The sequence below is a fragment of the Solanum tuberosum genome, unplaced genomic scaffold (genome assembly GCF_000226075.1).
Source record: "Solanum tuberosum cultivar DM 1-3 516 R44 unplaced genomic scaffold, SolTub_3.0 scf00505, whole genome shotgun sequence".
In the NCBI taxonomy this organism is placed as follows: Eukaryota; Viridiplantae; Streptophyta; class Magnoliopsida; order Solanales; family Solanaceae; genus Solanum; species Solanum tuberosum.
Window position 1 is genome coordinate 172997 of NW_006239422.1, and position 15317 is coordinate 188313.

At 35.0% G+C, this 15317-nt stretch overlaps 2 protein-coding genes across 3 annotated transcripts; one reads left to right on the forward strand and one right to left on the reverse strand.

Moving 5' to 3' along the window:
• Positions 1-1717: 1717 nt before the first annotated feature.
• LOC102582845 (uncharacterized) lies at positions 1718-9314 on the forward strand. Its single transcript, XM_006364564.2, has 6 exons — positions 1718-2804; positions 3587-4020; positions 5602-5660; positions 5792-5920; positions 7914-8049; positions 8750-9314. Exons 1-6 carry the CDS (start codon positions 2540-2542, stop codon positions 9101-9103), a joined length of 1377 nt encoding a protein of 458 aa, XP_006364626.1. The 5' UTR covers positions 1718-2539; the 3' UTR covers positions 9104-9314.
• An 898-nt stretch (positions 9315-10212) lies between these two features.
• On the reverse strand, positions 10213-15240 carry LOC102583179 (THO complex subunit 4D). Of its 2 annotated transcripts, none has more exons than XM_006364565.2 (7): positions 14998-15240; positions 13940-14191; positions 12718-12864; positions 12562-12630; positions 11058-11242; positions 10818-10868; positions 10213-10606 (listed from the first exon to the last, which is right to left on the reverse strand). In XM_006364565.2, the coding sequence occupies exons 2-7, from the start codon at positions 14147-14149 to the stop codon at positions 10420-10422; spliced, it is 849 nt and encodes a 282-aa protein (XP_006364627.1). In that variant the 5' UTR covers positions 14150-14191; positions 14998-15240; the 3' UTR covers positions 10213-10419. The 2 variants fall into 2 exon arrangements, with proteins under 2 accessions (XP_006364627.1, XP_006364628.1); XM_006364566.1 differs by lacking the exon at positions 14998-15240 and adding an exon at positions 14556-14566.
• Between the last annotated feature and the right edge of the window lie 77 nt (positions 15241-15317).

A 15317-nucleotide genomic window follows, 5' to 3' on the forward strand; every position in this document is an offset into this window, starting at 1 on the left:
TATTAGACTTTAAAAGCTATTTTTCACACTTTAATAGTGAAATTTAAAAAAAAAAACACAAACCAAGTTTAGACTTGATAGGTAGTTAATAAATACTTCAATTTTAAGAGTGCACATTTAGACAATTTAACTTAATCTCAACCGGCAATTGAACACTCCAACTCATCCCTATTGCGTTTCATAAATACTCGAGGCTAATGTAACATATAAATTTTATGTTTGTATAGATCATTATTTTGTAATTTGGAATGCTTAATGAACATGTGAAAGATGAGTTGAAATGTCTATAGAACATTCGTAATTAAAATATTTATTTACCAAATACAGTATGTATGCATATCAAATGCCCCTTTCTCCAAGGCCATAGGAAAAGTAGATAGTCAAATACCTTCTCAAACTTGTTGAATGGTCAGATTAAAAGAATAATTGTGGAATTAGCAATGGAAATATCACCAAAATCAGACATTGACTATGCGTTTAATTAAATTTCATACAATTATATCTTGACTAGCCTCAATTGCTTAAAAATTGGGTATTACTTGTATCTATTTTATCTAAAAGATATATATAAAATGAACACACAATTTATTTATTTTTGTCATGGATCATTTTTGTCCATTTAATTTCAAAGACTTATATAAGGAGACAAATTAAAATCTTGTTTAACGATGTAAAACTCTTAACATTTCTAACACGCCTGGTTTTGATAATTAAAATATGAACAGGTTAATAGTGAAGGCCTAATATAGAGCGAAACAAGAATTTAGATGTACCTGATTGATAAATTTAAAAGCTATCTCAGAAAAAGAAGAATGTCCAAAACTATATGACGAAACAAATAACAAATTATCACTCAGACCAACGATATACAACTATAAGCATCAACTTATAAAAGACTATGTTGACACATTTCCTCGAATGACAATGGGTAATAAATACAAAATCTTTTTCATTTAAAAAATTTAAATCCGAAATCTCTAATTTTAGACGGAGGAATCTCAACTATCTTATCGCAATTCAGGTTATATACAAAGATATTCACTTTGTTGAAAAGAAGTATACAACTTTGATAGCGTGGAAAATTAGTGAAGAAATCAAACACCACACGGCGCATTTGTCCCTTCCCTTGTTCCCACTCAATTATTCAAATGCTTTCACGCAGCCCCCAAAGCCATTGAACCAAAAGCTAAAAAGTTACGCATATGAAAAAATAAATAAATTACTCTTATTTTTTTAAATATTATTTTGATGTATTAGACTAATTATCTTGTTAGTTTTCGAAAATAAGTTTTTCAAATAAGTAAAAAAATCATTTTCATTCTTAAAATATCCTTAAGACGAGTCTATGCAAATAGTTTATGTACCATTTAAAATAGAAATAAAGTCTGTATATAGCTCTTTTAAAATATCCTTAAGACGAGTCTATGCAAATAGTTTATGTACCATTTAAAATAGAAATAAAGTCTGTATATAGCTCTTCAGAATTCACTTGAAAAATTACGCTAAATATACTCCATTATTATTAAAATGCATAATCAAACACCGCTTTAATTTTTAAATACCATTATCAACTTTCAACTTCAAATCATCAAATGTATATGTCTAAGCCCCTAATTAATCCTGAATTAGTACAAAGAACAATTCAATTGACCATTCCATCATTAGTACAAAAAGTGGAACACAAACCACATACTTAGACCTTAAGCCAAAACCCAAAATAGAATCAAATCAATCCCCTCTGTATTCAACCCTGAAAAAATAAAATAAAATAATCTTTGATGTCATAATATTTCTTAAATCCATGTGACATTTCCACATAGCCCCCCACCCCAACCCAAACAACACATTTAGCTCTATTATGTTCTTCATTTTCCCCTTCTTAATCAATTAAAAAAAAAAACCAAAAAATATATATTTATATATATTCTTGTAAATCCTCACAACCCACTTGAAATTTCCACTTGTAAAGCTCAAAGAATCAATCTTTAGCATCCCCATACAAATATTATAAGTGGTTTTTTTAATAGTTCTAAATACGTTCTTGATTGAATTTTTTTCAGTTTTTCGTTCAATCTGGAAAAAAAAGAGTCAAAAAGATCCTAAATCCATCACATATTCTTGTAAATTATTTCAACCCCACTAGAAATTCACTTATAAACTTCAAAGACTCAATCTTTAGCATCCCCATACAAAAATTAATACATTCTTGATTTATTTTTCCCGTTTCATTCAATCTGGGAAAAATAACTCAAAAAACTCCTAAATTTATCACATATTCTTGTAAATTATTACAACCCCACTTGAAATTTCCACTTATAAATCTCAAAAAACACAATCTTTAGTATACCCATGTAAAAATTTGAGATTTTTAACACATTCTTGATTATTATTTTTCCAGTTTCATTCAAAAAAATCTTAAACCCATCACATTTTCTTGTAAATTATTGCAACCCCATTTGAAATTTCCACTTATCAACCTCAAAAACACAATCTTTAGTAGTAGAAATTGTTGATTTTTTTTCTACTTTAAGCTTAATTAATGTCAGTTGCTTGTGGATTTGAGTGTGTTGTGGTTTTAGGATGTATGCGTTGGGTATGGAAACGTTGTACTTACATAGGCAATGATGACAGTGCCACGTGGCCTCCAGCAACCTATGATGAATTTGAACCTATTCCTCGTCTTTGCCGTACAATTCTTGCTGTTTATGAAGATGATCTTCATAACCCAAAGTTTCCACCTGAAGGAGGATATAGGCTTAACCCCAATTGGGTGGTGAAGCGTGTGGCATATCGAGAAACACTTGGTAAATTTTTTATTCGCATTGCTGAAATAGTTTCTTAGGACAGTGTTAGACACGACTGAACTTGTTTGGATGGTTGTTACCTACAATTCAAATACAATTTGTTTTGATTGTTACTTAATCGTATCATTGAATGGTTCGTTAACAGCTTGTTTGGAAGGTTGTTACCTATTGTATTGTGTTGTTTGTTTGACTACCATGTTTGTTTGGATTGTTAATCATATCATTACATCTGTCGTTAACACCTTGTTTGGATGGTTGCTACCTATCGTATCGTATTGTGTTGTTAGTTTGAATACAATGTTTGTTTTGATTGATGCGAAAATTTTATTGTATTGTATCATTAATTCCATCGTTGATAAGTTAGAGAAAAAGTTCCATTTAATGTAGCGATCGATTTGGTGTGATCGCGTCGTTACCTTGTTTTTTTTTTCTTATTTTGTCTTTGCTTATTATTTACAATACAATAGGGAAAAAATGATACATGTAGGGTAGGAGCTAGTTACAAGGGGGTTCAATTGAATCCCTTTGCCGGAAAATGATATTGTGCAAAAAGGGAAAAAAATGTTGGAGAAAATTTTTCTATAGTGTTAAAAGGGGGTTCAAAAATTAGTTTAAGTTGCTGGTTCAAATCATAGGTGGTGTGATATTTTAGTATTTCTGAATCCCCTTATGTAAATTTCTTGCTCCGCCACTGTGTGCATTTACTCATAAAAAATTATATTGCTTCTTTTCCATTTATTTCCAACAATATTTTCATTTAATATTGTTTATTTTTCCCACAGGTAATGCTCCACCTTATTTGATTTACCTTGATCATGAGCACCATGAGATTGTTGTAGCCATTAGGGGTTTAAATTTGGTTAAAGAAAGTGATTATAAAGTCTTGATGGATAATAAGCTTGGGAAGCAGATGTTTGATGGTGGGTATGTGCATCATGGGTTGTTGAAGGCAGCAATATGGATGTTGAATAAAGAATCCGAGACTTTGAAAAGGCATTGGGTTGAGAATGGGAAGAGTTACAGGATGATATTTGTTGGACATTCTTTGGGTTCTGGAGTTGCATCATTGTTGACTATAATTGTGGCGAATCACGGGGATAGATTAGGGGGTATTCCAAGGAGTTTACTCCGTTGCTATGCTGTTGCTCCTGCTAGGTGTATGTCACTCAATTTGGCTGTTAAATATGCTGATGTTATCCATTCAGTGGTTTTGCAGGTGAGTTGGTTTAGTCGTCATTGATTTGCCTATTCTAATTTGTTACAATCATGCTTTAGCAACATATTCAGAAAAATATTACTGCTTGATTAATATTTTGTATATTAGCTTGTGATTGGAAATGTTGGATATGCTGTTTAGTGTGATTTAGACTAAAATGTATGTTCAGTCTGTTGATTTAGCTAGTAATAATTTTGGGCATTAGGAGGCTAGAGGAAGAGATCGAAATTTGATGCTGATAACTTATAAGTCCTAAAATGTAGAAGCGGATTGAATTTTTTTGGATGTCTGATTCCTTTAGGAATTTATCGCAATCACCTTGTGATGAGTGGATGATGAAAATGCGTTGAGACTGCCTTGATTATCATCCCGTCCTTATATTTATTGCAGATAAATGTGTTCTTTTGTTTATAGTTTGTCTTTTTGTCAAGATGTGTTGGCATGTATATATAGTGGTAGTAGGATGGGTGATCCCCTGGGAAGTCCTAGTCTTGCATCCCTTTAGTAGTAGTATTTTGCATTAGCGTAGTATCTTATTCTCACTAGCTCTTTTTATTTTGTTATTATGTTGTCTGTGTTTTCCTTTTTATCCTGTTTTGTCTGCACTTCTTTTGAGCCGAGGGTCTATCATTGGTACCTTGTTTTTACAGGATTTTATAGGGCAGGAGTTGTGTATGATAGTCATTAGATGAACTTTAGGAGACAGATGCACTATCCTATGGCAGTTTTTAGTTCTTCTATACAGCGACCAACTTAATGTAGATTAAAGTTTGCATAATAAGCTTATAACAAATATATTACAGGTATCATGACTTGGGACATAGTCCGAAATGCAAAGTCAGACTATTTGACACTTCCAAATGGTCAGTTTTTTTGTCAAATTAGCATAAAGTTCCTCTTGTCCCAAAAACTAGCTCATTTCAATTCATTCTGTCTAAATCCTATCTTGTTCTGTTCAGTTGGTTATACCAGTTGAAGTTTTCTCTTACAACTCATATCGTTAAGACAATACAGAATAAAGAATTGGATCTAAATATTTCAACTTTCGATAACGAGGGGGAATTTGAAGCCATTAGAGTGGAAGAAGGGACAGTTGTATGTGCTTTTCATGTGTTTAGTGCGCTTCAACTTCTTATTCTGATGGACCAGAGCAGTTGTTAGTTAAAATCCATTCTAAGAAAAAATGAATAAACAAAATGGTATGTATAGCAAGGGAAATTTTGGTCAATCCACTGACCGGAATTGGAACAGCCTCTGCTCTTTGACTCAGACCAAACACTGCTGATTCAGGCTGCTTACTAAGATGGATCGGCCATTATCGGTGTCATGCTCAATCATTTCTGTCAGCTACTGGATATTTTAGATTTAATTGATGGGGCAGTCACACTTTAAGGATATTGCAGTAAAATAATTACCCAAACGATGTTTGTGCTGTTTTTATCTGGGAATTTAAATATTGCTGGCTGAACGCCATGAAGGCAATAAATGAGGCGTTGATTTGTTCCTTATTGCTAAATGGAACTTCATGACACAATCTTGTTCTCTGAATTAACACGTCTATTCTGGCTTCTTCTTCTTCAGGATGATTTCTTACCACGAACACCCACCCCACTGGAAGATATATTCAAATCCGTCTTCTGGTTAGTTCAATTATCTACACTCTTTGGGTGCAGAGCGAAGCCCTTGAGTTTCCTAAATTCCTTCATACCTTTTTTGCTATGGATGAATTGTTTTAAGTATCTCTTAAACTGGGCATTGATGCTTTCAACAGTTTACCATGCTTGTTATTTTTGGTGTGCTTGAGAGATACCTTCATACCGGAAGGTAGGAAGCTCAGAGATCCAAGAAGATTATATGCCCCTGGTCGAATGTATCACGTCGTTGAAAGAAGATTTTGCAGGTAAATCACATTCAAATATTGATATTACTATTCTGCACTATTTTCAGGCAGTTTTTACTTTTATGATCTCTGAAGAGGATTTACTTTTTAGACACCCTTACCTCCTCATTGGAGTGGCTGGTTCCAAGATTCCCACCCTGTCACACGTCGAAACGCAGAGCGCTTCTCCGTTGCTCCAAGGATAAAATTTTAGAATTTCGCATCAATAGGTTCAGACATATGACCTCACTTAGTGACTTTGGCAACCACAACATACCACCTGACGTCTTGGACTAAGAAGCATTTTTGAACTATTCAAGATGTTACTGAAACTTTTCATATTTGAAATATGTTACTATGCTAGTTCCTGTTGCTATTTCCAAGCTAATAGAGCAATGCAGACTAGAATTGATTTAGCCTTGCATCAAAATTTGATGCTCCTCTCACTGATTGAAATTCTAGAAAAGAAAGGCTAATGACACTTCTGGACTAAAGACACCTAGAAGAACTTGTAAGCATGTACAGTCACTAGGGCATGTAACAAAATATTTAACTGCTGATATTCATCTTTGCTTGATTCAGATCTAATGTTCGTAGAAGAGGCATGGAAGGTGTTTGCTTATCCTTCCATACTAGTACTCGTAGTATTACATTTGTAGTTTATTATACTTTGAGTTTGGTTGCTATCTGTTGTTTTATGTACTTTGATTATCATATTATTTACTTGTGATTACTGTTCATGATGATTTGTCTTGTTGTCTATAGAATTTTGCCATGACTTCTTCACTTCTGTTATTTCTTTTTACCGTGCTGCTTTGGACTGTTTTTCGTTGAGCTGAGGATCTATTGGAAACCTCTCTACCTCCAAGATAGGGGTAAGGTCTGCATACACTATACCCTCCCAGGCCCCACTTTATGTCATTACACTAGGTATATTATTGTTGTTGTAGGCATGGAGGTGTAGTTGTATACCTTTTACTAAGTCAACAAGCAGAGAAGTTCACACAAGTCAAATCATTTAGTCTAGCTAACTGATATACACCATCTAAGCATCCAAATTTCTGGTCAGACAGAGTTCTTGTATTGCTATTGCCTACCATGATTGCCATTCTCTACTGATGAATGCTGCCTTTAAATTCCCATCGTTCAGAAGCTTTTAGTTTTAGTTCAACTAGAAATCACCTGATGTGATTTTCTTAATTGTGTCATACATGGAGGGTAATGATTGGACACATAGCCATTATGTTAACAGACTTAAGTACTTTACCAGACCTGATTGCTTACATTCCAAAAGTTTTAGCTTAAACTTTTTAATTAGTGCGTGTTTACCTTTTTCTTCTCAAGTGCATTATGAATTGCCCGAGAGTGGAGCCAAAGTCTTTAATTTTTCTCATGCTGCGATCTGAGATCATTACTTACTGAACTTTACTGCTCATTGTGTTGTACTCCCCTATCCCAATTTATAGGGCACTCTGTCCATTTTAGTCGGTCCCAAAAGAAAGGCACCTTTCTTGTTACATGTTCAAAAAAAAAAGAATGACACATTTCTATATTTACTAACAATTTTAACTTTAATCTCCAATTTTACGCTTAATGAGATGATTGATAGTCACACACACACACTAACATCTATGACTTATTTTAGACTACAAGTTTCAAAAGTCTTCCTTTTATTCTTAAACTCGGTGCCTAGTCACACACCTTCATTGAAACGGAGGGAATATTTGATACTATGCTTAGATTCAGAGTTATTGAACAGATTGTTTACTGCTATTATGTATCTCATTCATAACGAAATCTTGGGGGTACCCGGTGTTGACCGCTGCTTGTTCTATTCTAAGCAAAAAGAAAAAGAGATCTTTTTTTGTTGCAACTTCTTTGGAAGCTGAGCTCTTGGGTAAAATTTTAGAAAGCCAGTTTATAATTGATTTACCCTGGCACTAAGATCAATTCGCTGATGTTGTGACATTGATGCTTCATTACTTTTTCTTAATCACGTTTTGTTTCTTGACAGATGTGGGAGATTCCCTCCAGATGTTAGAACTGCCATCCCAGTTGATGGAAGATTTGAGCATATTGTGCTGTCATGCAATGCAACATCTGATCATGGAATTATTTGGATACAAAGAGAATCAGAGAAGGCGTTAGCGGTAAGTGACTTCTGGATATTTTTCCATTTGAAAAGAGAACAACATCATCATTAATGATTTCATTTTGATCAAACATGTGAGTTAAATGTCTTACCTTCACTGCAAGCCTGAAGAGTTCAAAAGAGACTAGCCTAATGTTAGGCATTTTTTAACGGATCAGAAAAGAAGCGAGCTGCGTCTTTTCCCCCTTCAAATATCAGTTTTCACAAGTAAATATGATAACATTTAAGGGAAAAAGGGAACATTGACATATGAGCCTCTAAGGCGTAATGAACTTCATGGTTATCCAGGGTGTCCTCCTTGTTATAAAGTCATAATTTTTTTGGGGTATAATAGCATTTCTCCCAAGGCCAACAAAACAATGCCCGCTTATCTCTAAATTCACCTAGTAGCTTAACTGCATAGCAGCTATCTAGTTTTCACTGCACGGCTTTATTTGGTATTAGTTCGAGAATTTCATTCTTTGTGTTGGTCTTGCCTTATCAAGTTTGAACAATAGAAACACACCCCACTCCATGACTGTTCCATATGTAGGTGAAACTAGACTGTCTATGTGCTAAGTTTCCGTGAATTTGATTCAATTCCTAAGATCCCAAAGGAGCAGAATAAGTGTGCCAAACGCTGCCATGTTTCCATATCCTAGAAAGTCATTTTGATTTACTTGAAAATGTTTGTTGAAGAAATATATGTTTCCCTGCAGAGACTCAAGGAGGCTACAAGTGCTGAGGCACCGACAGCTCCACCACCGGTGCAGAAAATTGTAAGGCAGCACACACTAGAAAAAGAACACAAGAAGGCATTAGAAAGAGCTGTCACTTTAAATATTCCACATGCCGTGCCAACAGACACAGATGAGGAACTATCAGTACATAAAGAGGAAGAATCAGCGCGAGGAGTAACAGAGACGGCTTCTCTTATCGAAGATGCATCCACAAGTACAAGCCATTCCACCGATGCAAGAACTAACTGGAACGATGTAGTTGAAAAGCTTTTCGCGCAAGATGAAACGGGGAAGTTGACATTGAACAAAGAAGCAAGTTGTAGTACTGAATGACAACTCCCTTTGAAGGTGCTCTCTCTCTTCTTATTTTTTTTTTCTTCAATTTTTTTGTGATGATTGAAGAAAAGTATTATTCTTGTTCAATTATTTGTACATTTTTCTTATGTAAAACAATATATCTGAATTAGAATGTACAATTCTAAAGCCCCAAAGAGGGGAATATAGAAACAGAAAGAAATGATAAGTGGTTGTAATTGCATTTTTATTTGTTTTGTTTGTGAAATGTTTTTGTATAGTTTTTGCTCCTATGATGATGTGTTTAAATTTATGACTGATCATATCCTCTTCACTTTGTCAATTGCTTGACATTTTTCCTCTGTCCATCGTTAAATTCATCGTTATGTAACCACAACAAGTCTCATTCTATGTGACGACCAATTTGGTGTGGTTGTGTTTACCTTTTTTCTCTCATTGGACTTTGCTTATTACATTATGTTATCCTTACCTTACCTTTTTTTTATACATAATAATTTGTATCCCATATCCTACTTTGTTAATAATATTACAAGGTCATTCTTCATATAACAACCATCCAAACAAGTTGTTAGTTGTTAACTCATAATATCAAAATATCAACACACAATAAACTAACATAAGAGTACCCAAAAAGTAATTGACACTGTATCACATGGAAAATTTAGAAATTCAAGAGAGTGATTATTTAAAGTCAAGAGCTCTCCAACTTACACGTTACGAATATAAATCCATCTGTATCAACAGTGAAATTTATGATTTCAGATGAATTTAGTAACTTTTACACAATTCTTTAATGTTTTTATTGTGAACTCAATTATTATACTCTCTTTCTGTCTGAAATAGCTGCCTCTGAAATTCAAAACTCTTAAACTTCAAATCCTGACTCGTTCCTCCGTGCCTATAAGTATCCCCCATTAATTCCCAAACCCCTCACTCAACAACTTCCATCACACACTTAAAAAAATCATCATCAAATTATCAATATGCAAATGATTTTACTGAATACGTTATTGTGTTCACTCAATACTCATTCAATTCACTTTATCTCCTCAAATGGATAGAGTACAATTGAACAATATAAATTACCTTGCGCATGATTCAAGCAGAACTTCAATTGTAAAGGAACATGGGAAGACAAATAAACCACTCTATTTACGATTCGTTCATTAGGGGATTAGAAAGCATTCATCAAACAATCCCTTTATCGTACAATCATAAACGGTAAGAAACTACAACTGGAAAGCATGAGTTTGGTGACGGGATACACAGAGATAGTAGACTTGATCGGTTCTTCGGTTCCTCTAGTTAAGTCACAAGTTATAGCAGTGACACATCTAAGTTTGCATGGCGTCAGCATTGGCGTGGTAGCTGTCCAGCTCCTTGTCAAGATCCTCAGCTGACTTATCAGCGGCCCTGTTACTTCCCCTACCACCACGGCCACGACTTCTACCCCAACCACGACCGCCACCGCCACCTCGACCACGTCCAGGTGCATTTCTAAAACCACCACGGCCCCTTTGACTGTATGGAAAAATGAAATCCAGGTTACACACATGCTATTAACATGCAACCATGAAAAGCAGCTCACACTGAACATCTCTACCGGTCTGTATTTATACATGTATTTTTCTTTGTTTGTTTATGTTTAAAAGAAAAATACATGTATCTTTGACTTTATAATAGGAACACAAGCACAGCTCGTCAAACAAGTAAAACCACATCAGAAATTTACCTAGAACCACGATTAGTAGCACCTCCTCTTCCACGAGCTGGACCACCCGGCCTGCAGAAATCGAAGTACAAATTCAACTCTCAAAGAAAGAACAAACATTTGCACAAACCCTTTGGTAAGATGCTTATACACAAAGAGCTTTGAGTATGTAAGCACACACAGTTGGCATTCAAACATACACAAACATGAAACAAAAATATTCTCAGGCCAAAGAAAGAGATGGCCAATAGATTAACATACGCCATAACAACAGTCCTCCTCCGGTTGGTTCCTCCAACTACATTTACACGAGCTGACAAAGGAATTTCTGGGTTGGAACCAACTATTTCAATCTTCATAGGCTTGCCATCCAACTGCACATTGTTATATCTCTTAAGAGCTTGGAATGCATCACTTCTTCTGGCAAAGACCACCTCAGCAGCGCCCTGAAAGTTGAGATAAGATCAACTTCACATTTGAGGACACAACTAAAACCACACAGACTAGCATTATAAAATTCAGAAACATTGAGTCCAAATATTGAAACTCATAGCAAAAGACCTAAGCAACAAATACACATCTGCATATGTATGCAACTACGGACATGTGCTACTAGATGTTTAATAGCTTCTACTTCTTTTTCCTGAATACTACTACATGATAACCAAAAAAGGACAAAAATTTGATTTGACATTATTATTTCAAGGGAAAAAAAACCTTCAAAAATAAATGTCAACACATATATTAAAGAGTAGAGAGTAGCGCTTTCTAGAAAACCAGTGACAGGGACTTGTAGGCCATTTTCAATGGTCCCACTTTGCTAAAACCGCTTGCAATTATATCCATAATCAATTTGACAGCCTTTGGGATACCTTCAAACCCCCTTAATAACTATAATTTAATACTACCAAGTTAATCAAATACTACCAAGTTAATCAGAGAATATATTTTTCATGGGTCTTCAAATCTTGATTTCGACCAGTAAATGTGATTTCATACAATACTAGAGAGTTAAGGCTAAAGAACTTCAACTCTCTTCTTGCGTAATTTCATACCATGTTTACAAGTCAGATACAAGGAAATTTCCACCCTTAAAAGGAAGGGGATATGCAGTTTGTAAAACCAAACTACTACTATGAACTCAAGACAAATGCTACTACCAAATAGCTTACTGCTGCAAATCTATATGTGAGAATATATGGTTCTATTGAGATAGTGCCTATTTTATTTTCTGCAGAGGTAATATAACAATGAAAGACCTACCAAGAGTAAACCAGCAGCATGCGACTAAGAATTAGTATATTCAATTAATCCACAACTGAAGGTCTTGAAACAAATAACAGGAGACAAAGGGTCCATTAAAATTTACAGAGACATAGCAATTAATTATAGATCTTCTATTATATCAAATTCTTTTAACCAAATCTCCCAAGAGCTAGTAGTTCAAATTTTTGACATCTTAAAGTAGATCTATTCTTCTATGCCTTTCACAGCCATGCCAATCTTCGCACAACTTTAACTTTCTTAGAACTTCATCAGCGAACTGCTGGTGATATTCTTCCTTTTCATTCTCCTCCTCTCATCTTGTTATAATTCAATCATGTTTCTTTCTTCCACATTAAATAATACTACACACAAATTCTTATAGTGTTACCTTTAAACAGCAAATAAACAGATTCATTTGTATTAATAAACATATAGCAACTTAGCAAGTAAAAAGATCTTGAAAACATTATAATACAAAATGAAGAGCAGAAAAACTTACACTTGGACGTCCATTTTTGTCATAGTGGATTGCAAATCGTACTAGTTCTCCCATCTCCGAAAAGAGTTCCTGTGTTTCAAGACTGGTTTTAACAAATCTTCAAAGACATCTATTGCAAAGGAGTGTATAATGTGAAAAGACAAGCTCAAGGTGTACCCTTATATCTTCATTTGTCACTCCAATGTCTAAATTAGAAACATATAACTTTGTGCCACTCTCCAATACTGATGACAGTCCTGCAGCTCTAAGGCTATCTTCAAACAAACCATTCTGCCATGGCAAATTCTTGGTTCTGCGGAAAGTCTGAAGCAAGCATGCCGGAAAGATTAACAGGTGTGAAAGTAAAAGTCAGCATGCTACCAAACAATTAGATAAATTCACCATTCTTCGACAGTAGATCATTTCATCAAAGTTCCATCGCACTAGCAGTAGTTTCCAGTTAAGTTGAATTGCTCAAAAAATGCAATCTAATTGCAAAAGAGAAGTCAACGATGCAGAATTAAGTGTAGATGGGAGTTAAAGGATTTGACCCACTGCACATCAGGTACTTAAGCAAAAAGGTAAGAGCTCCAGTTCTGATGTTCAAATGAAGCCACCTTTGCAAAAAGGCCTTGAAATGAGATGGTAACAGAAGATCTTGTCCCTTAGCAATTCCACAAAATGCAAGTAGAATTCATGAAGACAGCCACAAACTCCCTCTTTAAACCAATAATGAGAAACTAGAGCAATTGCTACTAGACAATAAGGATAACAGACGGTTAAGAAAGTTCCCTCTAATCTCTATACATTTAGGGGTTAGGAACGTTTAAATGCTACAAAGAAGTGATTTGCCTGAATAGGCCACCTGAATCTCCCACTTAAATCAAAATCCATCAGAAAACCTCTAGTAAGGAGAAAGTTCAAAGATCATCAACAAGTGCACTACAGTTGAACAGCTATTATGGCTGAACCACAGTGGACTTCTCCTTGGAACCATAAGGATAACAGACGGTTAAGAAAGTTCCCTCTAATCTCTATACATTTAGGGGTTAGGGATGTTTAAATGGTGTGAAGGCTCTTAAATTTTCAGTTAATGAATCTCCCCAAGAAGCATGCTACAAAGAAGTGATTTGCCTGAATAGGGCCACCTGAATCTCCCACTTAAATCAAAATCCATCAGAAATCCTCTAGTAAGGAGAAAGTTCAAAGATCATCAACAATTGCACTACAGTTGAACAGCTTATTATGGCTGAACCAAAGTGGACTTCTCCTTGGAACCAAAAAAATCAAGAGTCACTTGTACGTCAACTAAACAAAAGCAGAGAACCTTCAGTTGGGTTCATAAAGCATATCAGATGTGTCTATGAAATCATAAGATTTCCAATAGTTTTGAGCTTGCCTTGGCAATGGTGTAAGCTGATGGCCGAGCATTAACGCCAAGTGGCCCTCTACGAGGAGCTCCCGTTGTCCTTCCACCTCTAAATGGTCCACCTCTAAATGATCCCCCTGCCCCTCTTCCACGCCGGGCCCTGCCTTGACCCCTGCCACCCCTCTCGGTATTTCTCCTACTTTTTATCATATCATCCAGGGTCATATCCAGTGAAGCCATGATGAGGTAATGCAGACTGGGAAAACTTCAGCTAAAGCCAATCTGTAAGAAAGGAAACAAATCACATCAACGGTGATTGTTAAAATCATGTTTAACAAAAGCAATCAGCAAGAAAAAACCCACTACAAATACAAAAATGTTCCAACTAAGGGTAGAATCTTACAATGACATTTAAACAAGAAAATGTTCCAATTATTAGACAAATAAATGTCACATCTCAAAGGAATTACTAATAAACAAGGATCTAAAGTCTATAGAAAGAAGTGGCAAATAGACATATGACTGTGTCCACGTGAAATATTTACCAGAAAAAAAAACAGCAAAAACAAAAATCATTGAGTACGCTAAAACATGAACTTCCCGCAGCTACAATAGCAAATAACGATTTAAAACAACAAAAGCTTACCAATATATGTAGAAACAGATGATACAATCAAGTTTACACATGATACAAACAGATATACAAATCAAACAATTCAAAAACCAGCAAAAACAAAAATCATTGAATACCGCTAAAACATGAACTTTCCACAGCTACAATAGCAAAACCAATAACGAAACAGCAAAGGCTTACCAATATATGCAGAAACAGATGAACGAATCAAACAATTCAAAAACCAGCAAAAACAAAAATCATTAAATAAAGCTAAAACCTGAGCTTCCCGCAGCTACAATAGCAAAAACACAATTTAAAACACAACGAAAGCTTTCCAATATATGTAGAAACAGATAAACAAACCAAACAATTCAAAAACCAGCAAAAACAAAAATCTTTGAATAACGCTAAAATATGAGCTATCCGCAGCTACAACAGCATAAAAACGTTCAAAAAAAGCAACAAATAATACCAATATATGCAGAAACACGCCAGGAACGGACAAATCTGCAACTTTTCGCTGGATATGTTGAGAAATACAGGAGAGGGAGAGAGGAGAATGATCAATTATGAAGATATTTTCAGGTTTTAAGCGATAATCTCCATTGATGAGATGATTTTTGATCGGGAGAGAGAAAAAGTGTTGTTAGGGTTTCAGAGAAAAAAAGGGAATTGGAGAAGAATTTCTAGCTAGGGCAATTTGTTTTTTTTGCTTCGTGTATTGAACGCTGGGGGTGTTAAATAGTACTTGGAGTCAACGGATCACGACTTCCTGTATAAGAAAGTCTATTT